The 22770-nt window shown below is 34.1% G+C and overlaps 1 protein-coding gene across 1 annotated transcript in view; it reads right to left on the reverse strand.

The window, feature by feature from the left end:
- Nucleotides 1-22106, reverse strand: part of AKAP12 (A-kinase anchoring protein 12) — a 116457-nt gene extending 94351 nt beyond the window's left edge. The window contains exon 1 of the mRNA XM_023503270.2: nucleotides 21705-22106. Within this exon, the coding sequence (XP_023359038.1) occupies nucleotides 21705-21902 (198 nt within the window). The 5' untranslated portion in view covers nucleotides 21903-22106. The remainder of the gene's footprint in view (nucleotides 1-21704) is intronic.
- Between the last annotated feature and the right edge of the window lie 664 nt (nucleotides 22107-22770).

Below are 22770 nucleotides of genomic sequence, written 5' to 3' on the forward strand. Positions count from 1 at the left end.
ATTTCAGCATCCTAGTAACAAATGTCATTAATACTAGGCAACAAATAAACAAGTGTTTTTATAAATTTCTGTAAACTATATGTGTACACTAATCTAAAAAAAAATTTTTAATAGATGAGAATCCAAGAAATTTTTCACAAAAACTTTTTAAATGTTAATGATTTCATTTAATATTTGATATCACAGTGGCTTTAAAACCATGTCCATGTACTGATTCACATAAAAATTCCCCTGAACAAAGTCAATTGGTAAAACACAAATCGGAGGGGAAAAAATGTTCCAGATAAATACCAAGTAGGCATAAGCTCCAATTTGATTCTTATCTAAAAGATCTAAAATAGCAGACCAATAACAAGTGGTTTTCTTTGCTCACGAAAAAAGAAAATGGACCAACCATAGCAAGGTGGGGGAGAGCTGTGACCTTGTACAAAGTGAAAACAATCTCAATCTTAAAAAAAAAACAAAATAAAAACTAGAGATTTCTCCCAGGCCTACATCCATTATTCTAGAACAAAAAGTGACTAACTCTAATAAAATTTTCTAAGGATCTTTGTATTTATTCATGATTACTGCTGTCATTACTGATATCATTTCATGGAAAATAAAAAACCTTGGGAAAAAAACCCAACCTTGAGTCAAAGTCAAGTTGCTCAATAAAAATATTTGTAGTAGAAAAGAACTCAAAATATTTTGTAGCTGAAAAGGACAGGAAATAATCACAGGGAAATGGCTAAACAAACTATTTATATAAAACACAATAAATATGAAGATTATCAAGAATCTACAAATGATTTTAGACTGATAATCTTACCCAAACCCTCAAGGCAAACATTTACTTTGGGAAACCTACCCAGCTTTTCTGCTGCTCTTAGATCACAGCTTTGAAACTAAATGCAACAATTACACAGAAATATGTTATTTCTGGAAATACAGTGAGGCTTTTTAATTAATATTTTTTTCTTAGAAAGAAATATGTTCCCTGTAATTAAATTCAACATACAAATTAAGTGAATGTATGTAAAATGTATAAAGCATGGGGATTATCTAAAGAAAGTTGAGATCAAGAGCAAAGCAGTTTCCATGTAATTGGAAGTTTCTTGCAAACTTCAGGGTATCTTCAAATGCACATACATGTAATCATGAGAGAGAGAGAAAGAGACAGACAGACAGACAAGGCAAGATAGAAAGAACAATAAAAAAAAAAGTATGAAAGTGAATGGAGGAGTAAATAGGAGTTGTTGTTTAATGATTTCCAACTTTTTGTCCTTCCAATTAAGTTGTTGTTTAGTCATGTCCCATTCCTTTATGACCTCACTGGGGTTTTCTTGACAAAGCTAGAGCCATTTCCTTTCTCCAGCTCATTTTGCAAATGAGGAAATGGAGGCAATTAAGTGACTTGTCCAAGGTCACACAGCCAGGAAATGTCTGAGATGGGATTTATATGTAGGAAGATGTGTTCCTGACTCCAGGCCCAATATTCTATCCTTTTCATCATATAGATGTCCAAAAAAGAGGGAAAGACAAAGAGACAGAGATAATGACATAGAGAAAAAGACAGGGAGAAAGAATTTAAAAAGTAGAAAAAAGGAAGCGGAGAGAGGGAGAGACAGAGAGATTGAATATGTATTTAACACACTTCCACACTTCTTGGCAAAAAGGTGATGAACTAGAGATAAGGAAACACATTTTTTTAGCCATTGCCAATGTGTGAATCTGTTTTGTTTTACTTTTTGGTGAGGAATGAACGTAGTTTTATATTAACATTTACATAGATTTATATTATTTATAAGCCTACAAAGTCTTCTAAATTAAAAAATATATTTTGCCAATTACTTTGTTTTTTTTCAATTTCAATTTAATTTAATATTTTAATATTTTCAATTAAATTTTTCTAATTACATGTAAATATAGTTTTCAACATTTTTGCAAGATTTTGAGTTCCAAATTTTTTTTTCTCCCTCTCTCCCTTATCTCCCCCTTCCCCAGAGAGCAGGCAATCAGATATAGGTTATACATATATAATCATTTTATATGTATTTCTATATTAGTCATGTTGCAAAAAAAAATCAGAACAAAGGGGGAAAAAATGCAGGGAAAAGAAAACAAGCAAACAAACAGACAAACATGAAAATAGTATGTTTCAATCTGTATTCAGTTTCCATAGTTCTCTCTCTGGATGAAGATGGAATTTTGTATCCAAATTCTAATGGAATTGTCTTGGATTACTGTATTGCTGAAAAGAGCCAAATCTATCATAGTTGATCATATAATCTTACTGTTATTGTATACAATGTTCTCCTGATTCTGTCACTCAGCATCAATTCATGTCTTTCCAAATCAGTATGCTCATCATTTCTTATGCAACAATAATATTCTATTATGTTCATATGCCATAATTTATCTATTCCCCAATTGATGGATATCCTCTCAATTTCCAATTCCTTGTCACAACAAAAAAGAGCCTTTACAAATATTTTGCTATAAACTTTTACCTCTTTTATGATCGCCATGGGATCAAAGGCTATGCACAGTTTTATAGCCCTTTGGACACAGTGCCAAATTGCTCTCCAGAATAGCTGGATCAGTTCACAACTCCACCAACAATGTATTAGCACTTCAGTTTCCCACATCCCTTCCAACATTTATTATTATATTTTCCATTAAAACATTAATTAACTGTCAATTTTCTCTATCATTTTCCTATACTTTGCACCTTTCTTTATTGACTATTTTTTAAAAAGTATTATTGAAAGGTAATTCAGACCAATTCCAATAGACTTGTGATGGAGATGGCCATCTGCATCCAGAGACGGGACTATGGGACATAGTAACAACATAGCATTTTACCTTTGTTGTTGTTATTATTTGCTTGCTTGTTTTTTCTTTCTCATTTTCTTCCTTTTTGATTTGATTTTTTCTTGTATAATAAATAATAAATGTGACAATATATTTAACCTCTTTTGGATTACTAAATTTTGGAACACAAGGTTTTGCAAGGGTGAATGTTAAGTTTTTAATTTATTTTTTCAAGTACAGGATAGTTTTCAACATTCATTTTTGTGTAAGACTTTGTGTTCCAAATTTTTCTCCTTCCCTGCCTTTCTTCTCTCTTCCCTAAAACAAGCAAGTCTGAAAGCAGTTAAATATGTGCCATCCAAAGCCATATTCCTTTTTTCCTTTTTTTTTTAATAGCTTTTTATTTTCCAAAACATATGTTATCCTATCATAGTATTCCCAATCCCTTTGTTTTTGTCTGCTTGCATTTTTGATTTCCTTCACAGGTTAACTGTACACTATTTCAAAGTCTGATTCTTTGTACAGCAAAATAACTGTATGGACATGTATACATATACTATATTTAACTTATACTTTAATATATTTAACATGTATTGGTCAAACTGCCATCTGGGGGAGGGGAGGAAGGAGGGGAAAAATTGGAACAAAAGATTTTGCAATTGTCAATGCTGAAAAATTATCCATGCATATATCTTGTAAATAAAAAGCTATTAAAAATATGTTATCAAATTTGTAAAGCACTTTAGAAATAGTGTCTCATTTATTCCTCACAACTACCCAGAGAGGTTTATGACATTATTATCCCTATTTTACAAATGAGAAAATTGAGCAGACAGCTGTCAAATGACTAAGTAAACATTAAATTCTTTAGTTTGTCAACAATTTGACCACACAGAAATAAGGGAACAGATGATTATAATGGTTAATCAGTGTAAATGCCATAATGAATGATTATTAGCTGTTGGATTTGAATAATCTCTTTGTATACCTTTAAAAGCTATAATTTATTGTGATTCTACTTTTCTCATTAATTGATTTTTATCCTTTCCCTTGAAAAGGATATTTTTAAAAAATAGTATAAGCAAGCAAAGCTGTGGAAGGTTCATTCTGATAAGAAATAAATGCATCAGATGGAAAAGAAAATGTAGAACTTGACTTCAACATGGGTAAAAGTTATTTTTAAATTATTATATACAATATATGTATGGGTAATTTTTCAACATTGACCCTTGCAAAAACTTGTTTCAACTTTTCCCCTCCTTCCCTCCACCCCCTCCCCTAGATGGCAGGTAGTCCCATACATGTTAAATATGTTAAAATATATATTAAATACAATATATGTATACATATTTATACAGTTATCTTGTTTCACAAGAAAGATCAGATTGAGAAAGAAGGTAAAAATAACCTGAGAAGAAAATACAAAAATGCAAGCAAACAATAATAGAAAGAATGGAAATGTTATGTTGTGGTCCATACTCATTTCCCAGTGTTCTTTCTCTGGGTGTAGCTGGTTCTGTTCACTACAGATCAATTGGAACTGATTTGGATCCTCTCATTGAAGAGCCAAGTCCATCAGAATTGATCATCATATAGTACTGTTGATGAAGTGTATGATGATCTCCTGATTCTGCTCATTTCACTTAGCATCACTTCAGAGAAAGGAGTTATTAAAGCAAAGGAAAGAAATGGAAAACATTTCTTTAATTTAAGTCACATACTACCTGATGCATACAACAGGAGTCAAAAGGGTATTATGAAATCCTGGAAAAGGGACACTTTTATGACTCCCTAATTTTTGTTTGGGAGGAAAAAAGAATTTCAGTAAAATATGACATACTGTGCATGGGATTGGACTTTTTTGGAAGACTATCTTCAATTGATAGTTGCTTCCTTCATTAAGGTGTCATTTTTGATTTGGTGCTTCAGTATCCATAATGTTAGAGACAGTTTGTACTTCTTCAGATTTCCGCATGAAATAGTAGTGATAAGATCCCAAAGTCAGAGGACTTGATGTGATACCAGATTTTAATTCAGAAAAACCCAACTCTAGGCCCAGCATTCTATTCACTGAGCCATCTAACTCTAATGACCTAAATCATTGGTGTGTGACTATTTTCAAGATTTTCTAAATAAGAATACAACTTTTGGGATTATTATACTATAGAAATTGTTCATTAGCTAAAAATCAACCAAATTATTTTTGCTAAGAATCAGGAAATAGCTACATACAATTTCAATTTAAATGTACATTTCCAAATACAAAATATATTTCCTTAATACCTTCCTAAAACATAGTTTCCTTGACAGAACTTGATGCCTCTAGTCTTTTACAGATTACTAGCCCTCGCCAATTATATTAAATTTGTGTATTCAGGCAACCCACTGTGAAAGTTTCTTTTATTCCCTTACACAGAACAGTTTTAGCTTGTCTAGTAATTAGATTCAGAAATGTGACTTAAGGAGAGAAATCATTCTTCTTCTCTGTGTCTTATCCAGTAATGAAAGAAGTCAGCCGGTCAGATCAGAGGAATCATAAGATGTGCGAATTTTTCCTATTTTGTGACCAAAAAAAGCAACGAATGGGTGACATTTCCCTTTTACTGCTATTGGTCTAAAGAAAAATGTGCAACTCCATTCAAGAAAGTCCTTTCTGCCCTTTCCCTGATCTTCCGGAGAGTTCACATATAGTGACAATACTACTAGTCTTCCTTGAGGGATCTGGAAAGGATTAGAGGAACCCGGTCATTTTCAGCATTTAATTTCACAGTAGTCCAATTGTTCCGAGCTCCAGAAAATATGGTTAAATGAACATTTCAAGGCACAACATGGTTTGTGCTGGGATGTTTAGCTCTAAGCTGAAATAATGAAGTGCTAGAAAGAGCTCTTTGGCTGGATCTCCAGACACAAACAAGTATATATGTGAGGCAATTGTCTGAATTACTCAACCAGTGAAAATACTTTTTCTTTCAACTACCAAACAATTTCATTCCAAAGCAGGATATTTTCCCTCAATTGTTTGGATGCATTCTTCACTTCTCTATCTCATGTTTACTGTACACAAGATATGACAATTTTACATTTACCAATTTCAGGACATAATTAATAATAAATATGTACAATTAAGGATGAACTGTGCTTGAAAAATGAACACTAAAATAAGTATTTTACAACATTACTTCAATAACAATTTCATTGTAACAAGAGAAATTCCCAGATTTTAAAAAATATTTATTGTAAGCTTAAGCTATTTTTCCAATATGATAGCTAAAAAATAAGATATGAAAACATAGTAAGTGCTGTCAGTAAATTAATTACATGAATATAAGAGTTATTTTTTAGATTTTCAACTTTATAGGATCTATCACTTTTCTATTATGAACATTTCTAATCCATTAGAAATAATATATGTTCATTTCAAAACAATTTAAAATAAATTTTACACTAAGAAGGATGCTTTTTTTTTTTAATTAAAAGAGGTGTGTGGTGTGGGAACAACAAAATCTATTATTCTCCAGGGAAGATGGGATGATGAGTTTAAAAATTATGAGCCAAACAACCAGAACCCTAATTCAATAACTCTATTTAACTTAATAATCCAGCATCCTAGGTGAGAGATAATAAGCAGCTTCAGGGATCATAAAATATCTTGAGAAACTTACTTCCACAAAAGCAATACTTTAAACTATGACCTACTTCCATGAACACTTAAGAATTCTTTGCATTCCTCTCCATCATGGGGAGATTGTTTATCAGGCACAGCTCCACAAATGGCCTGAAATCTCAGGCCACACTTTATTGCAAATTCAGATAAAATTGTTGGTCTCTTTTGCCTATCACAAGGATATTATTTACTTCTGTTTCTAGGACAGAAAATTCTTTGTAGAGTCACAAATTAAGTGCTTCATAATGTTAGTACTAAACATAAAACCTCTACATTTTCACCCAAAGGTCATAGTGGTCATAGTGTAATCATTCTAAGGAAATGACAAAACGTTACCCTATATTAGTAAGATTGAGAGTAAGTTATGGAAAATATTGGCATATTTAAAACGAATCCAAAATATGACAATCAAATATATCAAAAGGAAACTTTTACACATTAAATTACAATAACTTTTTTAAAAGATACAGTTAAGCTTTTTCCTTAAAAAAAAATGTAAATCCAAAGTGACAAATGAATTTAATAAAATTCAATGGTATGTCATAACTATTAGTTAATTTGTGAAAGCAATCTGGCGGAAACTAGAGACAAGATCCCACACAATATACCAAGATAATTCAAAATGGGTTAAAGACTTAGACAAAAAAGGATGATATTATAAACAAATTAAGGGAGCATGGAAGAAATTGCCTGACAAAGGCTAAGAGTTCATTCCTAAACAAGGAATAAAGGATCATAGAAGAGTTTTATAAAATGGATAATTTTGTTACATAAAATTAGAATGTTGGTGAAGAAACAAAATCAGTGCAGCTAAATGAAAGAATTTTTATAAACTTTGCAGCAAGGTTCTTTGATGAAAATGTAATTTCTGCTAGATATGGGGAATCATAGAGAAAGAACTCAGTTTCTTTATCTATAAAATGAGCTGGAGAAGGAAATGGCAAATCAATCCAGGATTGTGGCCAACAAAACCCTAAACGAGATCACAAAGAGCTGGACACAACTGAAACTAATTAAACAACAACAAATGTTAAAGAGGATGGTTTCAACCTGGAAATGGAAACAAAACAATTTCTAAAACTAACAAGCAAAAACCCCCAAAATCTCAACATGGTCGGGGCAATTATGTAACACAATGAATAGAAGATGTTTAAATAAAGTTTAAGTTTAAATGTTTATATGAAATGGAATAAATGATACTCTCTCGGATACTCACTAGTTGTATGATCCTGGACAAGTTACTTACATTTGACTGCCTCCAAAAAAAAAGTTTTAATGACAAATAACTTAAGACTTAACAATTCTGATCAACACTACCAACCAACCAAAATACCTGAGCATTCACTACAAAATATTCTACTCACTTCTTGACATAGAGGTGAAAGATTCAGAATACAATTTGGTTATAAGTATTTTTGGACATGGAATTTCTTTTACTTGACTATACATATTTGTAACTGGGGTTTTGTTTTTCTTGCTTTCTCAATGGGAGTGGAAGGCTAAAGCAGAGGAAGATAAGGCAGATTTGATTTTAAAACGTAACTTTAAAACTTTTTTTTAAGTCATTTACTCTGAATTTAAAGAGAATAGTTGGGAAGGGCAATAAAAATAGTATTTTTCCATTTTAAAATTTCTGATTGATTATACAGATTAAATGTTATTATTTCTAGCGCCATTAAAAACAGTATTAAAAGAGTTTGAACTTTTTCAGTTTTCTGTTATTCTTCATGGATTAAAATCCAATTTTCTACCAGTCCCTTAATTTGAATTTTTAAGTATTTCATTATAAACTCCTTTAATATATAAATCATACCTAATGTTTTCTAAGGATCTTTGTCCAAAACTATTTCTCAAAGAATCTTAAATTATTAGCAAACAAATTAGATCTACCTTTCAAATCAAGTACTACACTAAAGATGTACCTTAATATATACTGCCTTTCTTATGTTTTCATAAAGGAAATGTGTGTGCAAATTATTCTCAAATACAGATGAAAAATTAAGCATATGGTTCTGTCACAGTTTGGTTTTTTTTTGGGGGGGGAGAGGGAGCAAAGAGATGAAAACTCATTATTTACCCTAATTGCTTAATATTGTTCCCCTTAAGATTTCTTTTAAAAAGTGATCTCTCCAAATCTTGAACACTGTATCACATCCAACATGTTTTTCTTCCTTGTATATTTGAGCTTTCAATTTAATGTATAAAAATACTATAAATATAAATATAAAGAGGTAGAAAATAAGGAGACAAATTGAAGATGTCCTGTGCATAATCCAAAAGGAAGAGTTTATGTAAGTCTTTAGTTTGTGTAAGACATTGTGGTGATTCTATCACACCTTAGACTAAGGAATTATAGCTAATTATGGGGAAGGGTGAAGGGGTGAAAATCAAATAGACAAAGAATACTGATTGTCTAGGCCTAGATTATGGTACATAGGGCCAGTGTGGCTAACCCAATGAATTAATGAGTGTTCCAGTCTTGGACAAGGCTTATAGATATAAAGTGAACTGAACCCAGAATTAAATCAGAGGTTAGATTACATTTGGAAATTTTTATAGTATTTTCAACAATTATAATTTGCTTCGTGAAAAGAAAACCTATCTTTTAAACCATTATACCAATGAGGTAACATCATTATGAATCATAGATTTCTATAATCGCTTACGACCTGAAAGATATAATAAACTATTTTGAACCAGTTTCTTCTGCTATTTTTACGTAGAAAACTATGGAAAGTATTTTTAGTATATACTAACGAAATGTAATATGGTCACTAAAATAGGGAAATAATAGCACAGATTTGGCCATATTGGCAAATCAAAGACTAAGCTAGCTCGAGTCAATAATAGTAGTGTTTTTTTAGAGGCCAGAGTAGTTTGCAAATAACTAAAAGCCATAACTGCAAAGGAAAATCAATCAGGAAAAAAAAAAAATCAAAAAAGAATGACACTTAAATTTTGCATTTAAACAATGCTTATCAGAAGGAAATATCTTTGAAAACAAAGAATCATCCAACTGTTTGTCCCAGACGGATAAAGAGCAGTCAAAATATGGAAGGATCTGAGAATGCTCTCAGAATGAAACTTCAGGAAGAAAATCCTGCTTCAAATATACTGGCCCTGCATTTTGGTCCAGCTTCTCTGTCCTGCATTTTTGAAGTAACTCATATGTGGGGGGTGAAGTGGGAGGAAGACTAGTGTGAATCAGTTCCACAAGTGCAAAACAATCCTAAGGATGAAAGAAAAAATGCTGAGGATTATGTTGTTATTTGTCAAAGAAGTAACAATGGTCAGAAGAGGAAACTTGGATGACTGGGCAGTTGACTTCCTTGAATCAAGAATTTAGTTACCTAGAAAAAGTTTACCAAAAGCATGAAGTAAAGTGTGTGGGACCGAAACTGTTTCTGAAGATTGAAGCTTAAAGCTCAAAGAAACCTCAAGATTATCTAGTACAAATTCTTCACTTTCCAAATAAAGAAAGTGAGGCACAAAGAGACAATGAAATAGAAAGGAATGATTTAAAATCAAATCTTTTGATTCCAGCCTTTTCTACTATTTTATATTTCTTTTTTAGAGGTAAAGGAGTGTAAAGCCTACATTTTCTATGACTTTTATAATTTTGAAGGCAGAACAATATTTTGTTATATGGCCAGCAAACAAAAAAATCTGCTGACAGAGTTCAAGAATTCTTATGACTCTGGATCAAGTAGTTAAATGGAGAAGTTTAGTAGATACAGGAAAAGTAGATCAGACATAAAAATTTCTGCTTTCAAGAACCCAAGGGACTTGAAAGATATTGTTGATGGAAGATTTTTAAAGTCTTCTAGAATGACAGAATGACAGAATATATTATAGTATATGAGTGTAATTAATGGATTATTTGCTGTAAAAAATAACAAAAAGAATGATTTCAGAGAATCCTGGGAAGACTTGTATGACCCGATCCAGAATGAAGTGAACAGAACCAGAACAACTTATTTGATATCATAACATTATAAAGAAAAACTTTGAAAGCATTAAGAACTCTGATCAATAAAGATTAACCAGGACTCAAGATGACCAATGATGAACCATTATAACCATGGAAGGGTGATGGTCCCCAGATACATAATAAAATAGGTGTTTGTTGGAATTTGACTTTTTTATGAAATTATTTTTGGAGTGGTAGCAAATTACCTTAGGTGGGAAAAGGGAAAGAAATGACAGTGTTGTCAAAAAGAAAAAGAAGTTATTAAGGTTTTTTTAATGCACATTGGGAAAAAAGTTCAGAATTAAACAGATAAGAGTATACTTTTCAAAATGTTGACAATTTTTGAAAAAGCAAGCTGTATAATAGGTTTGCAGTTTCATATATCATCCTCTTTTTCTGTTCTTTAAAAAAAATTTTAAAAATAGAAAAATAGAGTCAAGCTTGAATTAAAAAAAAGGTCTTGCACTTGCAAATACTTAATACCTCACACCTGACTCATGACAGCCTGTTTCTTCTAGTCTAAAGGCAATTTATATTATGAAGCCCTTTTGCAATCTGGTGAAGCCTATAAAACCCATCTCAGAATAATATTTGTGAGCAGCCTTCATAACTGAAAGAAACGTTAAGTTCCATTAGAGGTGAGTGAAAAGATAATTTTTTTCCCATCCAAGTTCACAAATTCCTTGAAATCTAGATTAAGAATCCCAATTCTAGTAATTTCTGGCTAACTACAAGTTGAATCTTCCTAAAGAACAACTCACTCTAAATAAAACAACAAAAGCATATGACTCACCACAGATTACAGAAAAATGCTACTTAGTCTTCCACAATCTGACACCAAATTACTTTTAACACACCATTATCAAAATTATCCAAAATGCCTGAAAATATGCCTGGACTTTATTTTGTTCATACCACTCTATTCACCTGAAATGGAATGCCTGTCCCTATTTTCTCCTTATATTATCCAACTCAGTTCTAATGTTTGTAAAGACTTCTTTGACCCAACCTCACATTCTGATCTCCACCTCTACCAAATTAACAAACTGATTTTCCTTAAAGTCAGATCTTACTATGCCACCCTACTACTCAACTCTAGTGGTTCTTTTGCTGGGCAGGATCACAAAATCATCTAACATTTTCTTCCATTTTACTCTATTTCACTCTACTCCAACTCCCTTGACCTCCTTGTACCTCCTTGCCCACAATACTTTATTTCTAAATTATATCCCTTTGTATTGGCTGTACCCCATGCCTGTTCTTTCTTCTCTTCCCCACCCCCCACACCTCATATTCTGACTTTTCTAATTCCTACAAGATTTAACCAGTCCATGATCCAACCATTCTGGAGAGTGATTTGGGACTATGCCCAAAGGGCTATTGTACATACTCTTTGATCCATTAGTGTTCCTACTGAGTCTGTATTCCAAAGAGATCATAAAACAGGGAAAAGAACCCACATGTGCAAAAATATTTGTGGCAACCCTCTTTGTAGTGGCAAGAAACTGGAAACTAAGTGGATGCCCATCTATTGGGGAATGGCTGAATAAGTTATGATATATAAATATTATGGAATATTATTGTTCTATTAGAAACTATCAGTACAATGATTTCAGAGAGGCCTGGAGAGACTTACATGAACTGATGCTAAGTGAAATGAGTAAAACATTGTACACGACAATAAGATTTTATGATGATCAATTCTGACAGTCATGACTCTACAGAGAGGCGATTCAGGCCAGTTCCAATGGTCTTGTGATGAAGAGAACTATCTGCACCCAGAGAAAGGACAGGGGAGACTGAGAGTGGATCACAATATAGTAACCTCACTTTTTTATTGTTGTTTGCTTGCATTTCATTTTCCTTCTCATTTTTTTTCTTTTTAATATGACTTTTCTTGTGCAGCATGATAATTGTGGAAATATGTATAGAAGAATTGTACATGTTTAACACATATTAGATTACTTGCCATCTGGAGGAGGTAGTGGTGGAAAGGGAGAGAAAAAATTTGGAATGAAAGATTTTGCAAGGATGAATGTTGAAAATTAGCTATGCATATATTTTGAAAATAAAAAGCTTTAATAAATTTTAAAAGACTTAACTAGTCCAAATCTTACTTTCCACAGAAAATTTTTCCAGGTTTTCTATTCTCTTCCATTCCTCTCAGATCATATTATACTTATTTACACTATATATATTTTATATGAACATAGTCATTTATAATTGTCTTTCCCATTACAATGTTCCTTGAGTAACAAGGATGGTTTTTTTATCTTTTTAATTTTTTTGTATCTCCAGAACTGGATAATCCCTGGATTAATAAATATTTGTTGCTAGGTAAGCAATCCTGTAACATGTTTTCATATCTAATTGCCATAACCCGTTTTTTTTTCTTTTTTAAGAATGTGACTTTCTACCTTAACTAGATTGTAATTTCATCAGGAATTTATACCCTCAACACAATATCTTAAATATAAATTATATCTCACTAGATATTATGATTTGATTTATGCATTCAACAAAAGGAAAACCATTCAGGTTAATAGGAACTGATGTACTTACTAGGTGGCAGGTTCCATTTCTAAGTCGATAAAGATGTCACAGCTCCTCCCCCCAGAGGAACAAGATGAAAAAAATTCATTTGTTTAGGATTTATTTTTAAGTTACAATCACCCAATTAGTTAGAATAAAAAGAACTAAGAGGATATTCCTTTCTATTATCTTTTCCCAGTTGTTAGAAATCAGCATTCAAAAACTAAATTGTAAACTGTGAGGGAGAAAGAGGAAATAGCAAGAGAATGACTTTTTTTTTTATTTGCCCAGTACACACAGTATGAACTTAATTGCACAAATGGATTACTAATGATCTTGCCACTCAGAATTATTGTAGTTTCACATTTCTGCATAGAATAAGGAAAGATTATCCACTTAATTTCAAAATGGAATGGAGATATTACATTTACATATCAAACAAGATTGAAAAACGATAGCAGAAGTGAATTAGGCATAGCCAGAATTACAACTTCAAGATTTTGTTTCACTTTTGCAAAAGTAAACATTTGTCCTAATTTGGAAATAGAAACAGGATGATAATCATTCAACTATAATCTTTTGGTGATAACTGACGCATTTCAACAGAGTAAGAAAACAAAATACATCAAGTGTTTTAAAGTAAAAACGAGGCAGTTCTAGGCACAGCTCAAAGGCATAGTTCATCCATTTTAAGAAAAGATTCCAAGAGTTTCAGGATATTGTTTTCTTAAGGAGTGGCTATCTCTTTCCTCATAATACCATTTTTGTGAAGGGCAAGGATTAGGAAGAAATTTCTGGCACTCAGATTCTCTTCCCATAATCACCCCAGATAACTAATTTAAAAATACCTTTATTTGAAAAGTCAAAAAGTAAAAAAAAGTATACAGGGCCTATATTTAAAATATCCCTTGATTGTAAAAAATGGGGGAAAAAAAATCTCCTTTTTCCCCTTAATAATTTAAGTTTCTGCCAATCTGTAATAATTCCAAAATGCCATTTTCTTTTTTAAAATGTGTAAGATTAAATTATACTTTTAAGAAAGTAAACTTAATCACACAGAAAAATAACAATGATAACAATAGCTAGTCTTTATGTAGCCCTTTAAGGTTTGCAAAGTACTTTACAAATATTTCACATTTTCCTAATATTAAATTATAAATATCATACTTTTATCTTCACCATGACACTAGGATATAGGTACTATTGTTATCCTCATTTTACAGTTGAAGACACTGAAGTAGAAATCAAGTTAAGTGACTTACCTAAAACCACATATCTAGTGAGTATCTAAAAAAAAAAGGATTTAAAATTAGGTCTTCTTAATATCAATTCCAGGTTTCTATCCACTGTGCTACCTAGCTGGCTTATAAAAGGAGAAAAGATTTTGAAGGAAGAGTACTTTTACTGAAGGAGACACAATAATTATTTACATTTTTCTTTGTCAGATCTTAACTCCATAACTCAAGCCTACATGATAAACCATTGACAGGGTAGCATGAACTTGGAATCAGAAGCAGCTCAGGTTTTCCATGTACTTACTAGCTGCATGAGTGGGTAAATAATTGCTCCCTGAGCCTGTTTTTTTAATCAGCAAAATACATTTAAACTATATAACACAGTGGTGAAAATCCAAAATGAAATCATCATTTGTTTTGTAATTATACATATATACATATAGTGAAGCCAGGAGATATGTACATACAAGTGAAGTGAGGAGGCAGGCAGGTGAGCACACATACACATACATACATAACACTTACGGATATAATTAAATATTTAAGATCACAGTGATGAAATCTTGGGTTTCTAGGTAGAGGTGGCAGAGAAAACCTAACACAAACAGGGAAGTGCACAGATAGGGATCAGTTCAGCTTATAGACGCACCCTCTGTGGAGGTCTTGGATAACCCTACTTTACTGTATCTATTCAGAAAGTCAAGTTATATCAAACACCTAAGGTTACATTTCTCCTATAAACCTGTCTGTGGTCTTGCCACCTTTTCTGAATCCCTTTTGGGTTAGCACACCACAGCATGCTCCCTCATAGTGTCTTTCTCTTCACCCCTCTCCCATTCCTCATGGTGACTTTCCTCTCATCCTCACCCCATATCTCATATCTTTTAGCTAACTTGTTTAGAGTGCTATCCTTGTATGGATTAAGCCTGCCAGTTAAGGGCATATTCCAACCTCACAGTATATTCCCTTTCTCATAGCTAACTCTTACAATGCTAAACTCCTCTATGGATTTTGTCTGCCAGCTAAGGGCATACTTTTCTCATGGCATATTCCTTTTCTCCTGGTTAATTGTGAGTTCCATTGTTAACCATATACTCTACCAAATCTATTTCATATTTGTCATTCCTAGTATCTAATTTAACTCTTCATTTTATTTGTAATTTCTCATAAATAAATGTATTTTTTTGCCAAAGATTTTGCAAAGATTGGTAATCTGTCATATAACTGACCCCCAACATTTGGTGACAAACCCTATTATTTGGTTCCAATTGCTCTCCTAAATCTCAATATTTGGTGCCTACAACCATCTCATCATTTGGAGCACTGAACCTCAAGCACATCATTAGGGTAAACATCAAGTGAAATCCAAAAAAACCATGATACTATCCAGGGGTCCTCAAACTTTTTAAATAGGGGGCCAGTTCATTGTCCCGCAGACTGTTGGAGGGCCTGACTATAGTAAAAAGCAAAACTTTGTTTTGTGGGCCTTTAAATAAAGAAACTTCATAGCCCTGGGTGAGCGGAATAATTGTCCTCAGCTCCCCATCTGGCCCGCGGGCCGTAGTTTGAGGATCCCTATTAACTATACTATCTCTCATTTAAACCTTTCAACACATCTTCTACAAAGTTGAAAAATTATTTAAAATGTTTCTTTCAATTCTTAGTCTCTAAATGAGCAAAAGGTATTTAGCTCGAAAGGTAAATTAAAAACTGTGGCTTTTTAATCTTGAACTTAAAATAATTTCATATTAAAAATAATTTAAGAATTTGTAATACTTGTATAAATCTGTTTTATGAATACCCGATTTTTTTTTATGTGACTTAAAATGACTCCATTCCACACCCCAAATCCAAAAATAAATTTTACTATATTGTTTGTTTTTCTACCACTCTCATTCCTCATCCTTGGTTTTTGATGACTGTGCCAGTGGAGAAGTTGTGGCACATCCCACCAAGCTGCAAAGATCTGGTGACAGATGGTCACAGGAACAGACTGGCTAAATTTAGCAATGCTCATTAGCAGAAGGTTGGCCACTGGGCAATTAGATTTCTTGTCCACAGCAACTTATGAAGATTATCTCTTAAAGCATGAAGAGGTTGTGATCTGAAAGTACACACACCACTTAAGTCACAAATCTTTTGAAATACTTTTCTTTGTTAGTTTTTGGTTGCCTGATATTTTTAAATGAATTAACTAAAAATGGCAAGTTGAGATATGAATGAAATAGTTATTACTATGTATCATGTTTTTGCAAATGCTAAAGATACAAATATAAAAACAAGAATGATACAAGTTAGGACAAAAATGGCCCAAGGGAAAGGTGTTTTGGCCTGGGAAGGCACAAGAATAGTGAATAAAGCCATAGAACATTTGATTGACCCTTTCTTGGGGAAAAAAAAAAAAGTAGTATTGATTTATTACATTTTCCAGATCAAGAAAGTAGGAAGAATTTGTATTCCCAAGAAGTATATGGCAAGAAGAAACCTAGAGCCGCCAATTGGATGTGTTATGAAATAAGAGCTTTTCTGAGGCTGGTTATGTGAGTTTGTGATTATTTAGCAACCAAGATACTTCAGAACTAAGATAGGGGTTCCAAAACTAAAGTGATTAACAACTCTGTAAAGGTCTGTTTTTCAGATATGGAAATTGACTTAAGTTTACATGCAAATTCATGGTGAAGAACATAAATTAGATTGGCTTTTAATCACCAATTATCAGTATCATGGAGGGAATGACATCTAGATCTAATTAGTTTATATTTTTCATCCATTTACTTTAAAAGTTCACAAATATGTTCACCACTTTCTAGGTATCAGGTGCTCTGGTCCTGCAAATACAAAAAAAAAAAAAAAAAAAAAAAATGAAATGACATCCTTACCTCAAGGACCTTTTTTTTTTTACTAGACTCCAATATACATATACATAAATGTATAAATTTAAACCCATCTAGAATTGGGTTACTGTCCCAAGATAATGTTTTGACTTGAATCAATCAAGAATTTGCCAAGTACATGGAAATGTGCCAGATACTGTGATGAATATGGCCTGGTCTCATGGTTATTTTCTAATACTTCTAACCAATAATGGTGCCATGTTTACTGAAATGGAATGGAAACATATGTGGCCTGTTTAGGCTGGCCCCCTGTTCAAACTTCTTTCCTTACTTTCCTGTCCCCAGCTGAGGAAAGAATGTCTCATACTGATGCAAAGCTTTGGCCTGTTTTAAGTTTACTCTAAAAGTTAATTATCTTAAGGGTAGAGAGATAGAGATAGGTCAAGGATCTTAGTGACAAAATTTTAAGTAATTGTTTAAGAATCTGAAAGCAAAATGTGATAGGAGACTTAGAGTAACTTGAAATAACCAGAAGTAACTCTAAAAGGAGTTACTTTAAGTAGTTAATCTAATCCTCCAGGACTAGTGACTATCAAATATGAGTATTAAACTTAGAAATCAGCCACAGACTAGTATTATTAAGAATTAAGTTTCTTTTTTAAAAAATTTACAACTACCCATGCATCTGTGTAAACGGTAAAATAATAGGTCCTTTGTATTCACTAAAGTGCTAAGATGAGGCAACTAAAATCATTTGCTCATTTAAGTCTTATTCCCTTTAACCTGCTAGACTAGATAATGTAATTACTGTATCATCTTTTGATAGAGTGTGTACACAGTAATTTGCATATCTTTCAGTGAGTTACTAATTGAAAAAAAAGAAATACAATTGCAGAGCAAATCTAACTAAAACACTGTTGTTTTGAAAAAGAATTTTAGGAAAGTCCATATATAGAAAATTCAAGAAATCTCCCTTACCACAGATAGCACCTGTAGGCAGAGAGTCCAAAGTAATCAATCACATTGGTTTTATTTCACAGCTGCTTCAATAGCTAGAAAGCACAAAGGAGAGAATGGTGCAATTTCTGTCAAATGTAAATAAGTAACTTGTATTATATACGGCGATTTCCTCACAACAACCTTGTTAAAATACATATTACAAGTATTTTATCTTCATTTTATAAATCAGGAAACAGCCCAAAGTGAAAGCCAGAAGTGAAGCTTAAGGTTGCACAGCTAATAAATGGAAAACCACAACTGACACATTGCTAAATATAGGAATGGAAAAATGGGATAGTCTGATAGTTTGTGTCTAACTCAGTCAATGAAATTCAGGATAAGCAAATCACATACAAAAAAGGATGAAATTATGAGATCAAAATATTTTAAAATAGAAAATTATCAAGGAAAAAGTTCAACCACACCCTTAAGCATCTCTACACATTACAGGACAAAATATAATTCAAGCCAACTTGAATCTGTAAATCTTTTATATTATTTTTAATATTTGGATAATGAAGAGAATTGAAACTGAACTAATGAATAGAACTAAGACATTTCAATAGTTATGTATGGTTAACTAGCTATTGTCTATACAAATGAGACAGATACATGAACATCAAGGATAATAATCAAGAAAAATACCCAAAGTCTATTTTATTCATAGGTTTCAATCTTCTACAAAGAAAATTAAGTAAATGTGCCAACATGGAACATAACAGACTAATTGGAATTTTCTCTCTTTTATATCTTTTGCCAAAAACAGAGAGGTGCTAATGAGCAATTAAATGGTCAAAAGCAGAAGCAAAGAACTATGGGAAGCCCCAACCTGGGTTAACCAGTATCCAAATAAAATTAAAGGAGGACCAGAATTTAAGGATATCTCAACAGACCCCAAATGTTTGATTCAGTTGATGCTAGTTGTAATGTTAAACATGTCAGAATGAAGAAACCTGAAGTCACTCAACTTGGATTCCTTTTAAAAATAGCTTTGGTATTTCACAGCACCTCTCCCATACTTCAAAACTTCCTGATTGCATTGATAAAGATGCTTCTATATCACTAACACTCTTACTTGAAGCACCCCATATTCTCCAACCCATGCTTTAGTACAAGGTCTTTCAGAGCTGCTGGAGTCAAAAAACATCCATTAACTGACAGTTGTCTGGGACTGTGTTTCTTCCCACTCAGATTGGTTCTCCAAACAAATTCAATTCATGAAATTGGAGAGTAATTTAAATGGGAAAAAAAAAAAAAACAAAAAACCAAACCTGGATATTTTCCCATAATATAGATCAGCCAAGGGGTAAATTTATATTGGTTGTCAAACTACTGTCCAAATATGTCAACAAGTTCATGAATTATATATTTTTTTCATTTTAAGAAACCACTTTAAAAATATGAAGGTGTCCCAAAAATCTTAGTGCAATCCTAAGCCATTAAACCCTTAAATCTTAGGTATCCAGTTCCAATAGATGTGATGGAGAGAGCCATCCAGAGAGAGGACTGTAGGGACTAAGTGTGGATCACAACAGTATTTTTACCCTTTTTGTTGTTGTTTGCTTGTTTTTTCTATCTGATTTTTCTTGTGCAGCATAATTGTAGAAATATGTATAAAAGAATTGCACATGTTTAACATACATTGGATTACTTGCTGTTTGAGGGAAGAGGTGAAGAGAAGGAAGGGAAAAAAAAAATTTGGAACAAGGTTTTGCAAGGGTGAATGCTGAAAATCATCTATGCATGTATTTTAAAAATAAAACTTTTTTTAAAATCTATGCACAAAGGCATGCACCAAGAGTTTTGGTTCACACTGTATAACCATCTGTAGAATTTGGGTGTTTCAAGATTCCGGGCAGGGAGAAAAGCCTGAGTGGGCCATTCTTGAGAAAGAAGCACTTAAGAAGACAATCATATTCATAATTCAACTATAAGCTCAAAATTCTACTTGACGCTTTCAAAAAAATTAATGGTCAAGTTTTTTTAACAGTTTTTTAACAGTTACTTAATTCCTAAATTCCTTTTTATTGTGATAACTGGACTCATAAAATTGTAGGGTATGTTTTCTTTAAAAAAGATATTTTACCATTTATCATGACCTCAATTGTATTAACATTCTTTTAAATCCAATTCCTTTTAAAAAAAAACTGTTTTTTTAAAAATCCTATGCATACCTTAATATACCTTTTATTATCATTGCCTGTTAGCTACTAGGAATGCAGCTTTGTGTCACAGACTAGTAGCTTGTATAAGGATTTCTTTAAGGCATTAGGGCAAAATGAATCATGTTAACACCCTCACAGCAAAATAACTAAGAAATAACTAGCCTAAAAGAAAAGCTCAGTTTGTTGAAGTCCAGGGAATAAAATCTTGATCCTTGTATTCAAAATCAAATGACGCCTCGAATGTGAAGGAAAAAAAGTCTAGAGAAATTTGAAGACAGTAAAGCTTTGTTCTTTCTCTTTAAAACTAAACATTAAATTAGAATATTTCAATTGTTTAAATATCCAGAAATGAGTTCACAAACACTCTTCAAAACTAGGTGCAAGTATTTGTCTTGCTGAAATATGCACATTTACTAGAAAATTTTTTACAGGTTCAATTCCTTAAGGGGGGAAAAAAAACCCTAGTGGTCAAAATCAGCTAATTCCGTTTTTCAAGCAGAAGCAGAGTAGCGTAATCAATATTGTACTTCTAAAGCATCTACAACTAAAGTTATCTTCCCAAGAGAAAGTATACATACTGAGTATATATTAATCTACAAATATATCCTGTGAGAACTTCCAAAGTCGCTATTTATTTATCCAACTAGGTCCAAAGACAATGAACCGAGAGAAAATGGGTGGGGTGCCGCCCACTTTGGGCAACTTGTCAATTCCAGAACCGCTCTTCCCCTTTGCGAAAAACCGAGCTTGCACAGGTTTTCCTTGGCAAGGAGCAACTACACTGCAAGCATCCTCTGCATAAGGAAGACGAAGTGCCTGCAGAGCAGAGAGCAGTGTCGCAGGACAGAGTACCAACAGCAGTGTGTGTTTGGGCTGCAGGAAAGAGCTCTTCCCATAGATCTTCCCTCGAAAAATACAAGGAGAAATGAGGGTGGGGAGTATCCAGTGCTCTCAAATCCCCGCCTATCAGAACCACAGAGACTGGAGAGAACTTCTAGACTAGGGTCGGTCTCACCTAATGGTTTTATTTCCCTTCCGGGGGTGGGGGAGTAAGACAGAAAGGGTTTACAAAAGAAAAAAGAAAAGAAAAAAAGTACCGCATCTAACTCCTGGAGTATCGAGAGGGCTGAGGGCACAGGCAGTGGCAGCAGCATGTGGGGGGTGGAGGAAGCACCGGCAGCTCAGCAACTACATCCGCGCATCCAAGACAAGCCTGTACCGCCTGACCTAGCCCAGCTACCCACTCGAGGGGGTGTCTACTAGCCGCCGGGGCAATGGGATAGCGAGAAATTAGCCAGGCTTTTTTCTGCCTCTAGCTCGCTAAGAGACTACTGGAAGCGCCAAAGTTTTCCCAGACAGACGGCAATAATAAATAAGGGTCACAGCCCCCAGCCCCCAGCAGCTGACTCCCATCCCAGAACTGGTAGAGCCCCCCCCCTTACCCCCCGTCCTTATGGGTGGGGGGGCAGAAGGAGGGAGTCTGACGAGGATGGGAGAAGGACGCGTTACCTTGGGGGAAGCGGGGGCTGCGCTCGTGTCGTGGTCTACCGGGGGTTCCAGCGCAGCTGCTGCAGCTGTGGCTGCAGCCTCCGAAGAGGGGCTGCTGTTCTCCTGCTCCGCTAGCGCTGGGGCCCCTGCAGCTCCCGGCTCGGGTGCATCCTGCGGCGACCCCGGCTGCGCCGTCACTGTCGAGCTCCCTGCGCCCATGGCTCCACTGCGGTTCTCCTCGGGTCAGCCGCAACACACCGCACCGATCGGCTTTTCACCAATCTCACGGAGATTCCCAGCAGTCGGTTGGGGAAGAGGGAGGACAGACTCCTTAGGGACCGTTGTCCCAAATCACTTGGATTCACCTGCCTCTTAGAGATGAGTCGGGACTGCGAATGAGGGCGACAAGCTCTCTGCAAACTCCTTTAAAAAAAAAAAAAAAAAAGAAGCCACCACCTCTATGCCTCCTCCCCCACCGTTGTTTTTCCCTCTCTTCATCACATGAGCTCAGCCCCAGACACGCCTTGCAGCAGCAGCAGGAGCAGCAGCAGCAGCATCTCCCACCCTAAGCAGTTAGGCGCTACAACAGCCAACAGAGATACCCTCAATTAAAGCTTTAACCCCTCTGCTTTCACAGCAACCAACGCATTACCTCTGAGAGCACTTCGTTGTCATCTACCCCAGATTTGCTGGAGAAGAACCCGGAGATAGAGAAGGCAAATGTCCCCCCACCCCACACACACATGCACATACCCGAAATTGGATTAACTGGGTTTTATTAAATGATTGATAGCTCAACGAACAGCCTTCTGTGTGGTGGGTGACCTTCAGCTCGCGGACAAGCAAACAAAAGGCCTCCCTTTCTCTCATAAATTGTTTTCTATTCTAAACATTTGTTTTTCTCTTCCCTTTGATGGGGGGGGGGGGGAGAAGGAGGGAGGAGAAGGGGTTTATTACTCCCTCCAAAACATTTACCCTGATCAAATGGCTTAATGGGGGAGAAGTAGCGAACTAAATAGCAATACATTCAGACTATGACTGAGCTTTGCAACTGGTATCATATTCACAAACCCTCCATCCAAAAGGA

This window comes from Sarcophilus harrisii, chromosome 4 (assembly GCF_902635505.1).
Source record: "Sarcophilus harrisii chromosome 4, mSarHar1.11, whole genome shotgun sequence".
In the NCBI taxonomy this organism is placed as follows: domain Eukaryota; kingdom Metazoa; phylum Chordata; class Mammalia; order Dasyuromorphia; family Dasyuridae; genus Sarcophilus; species Sarcophilus harrisii.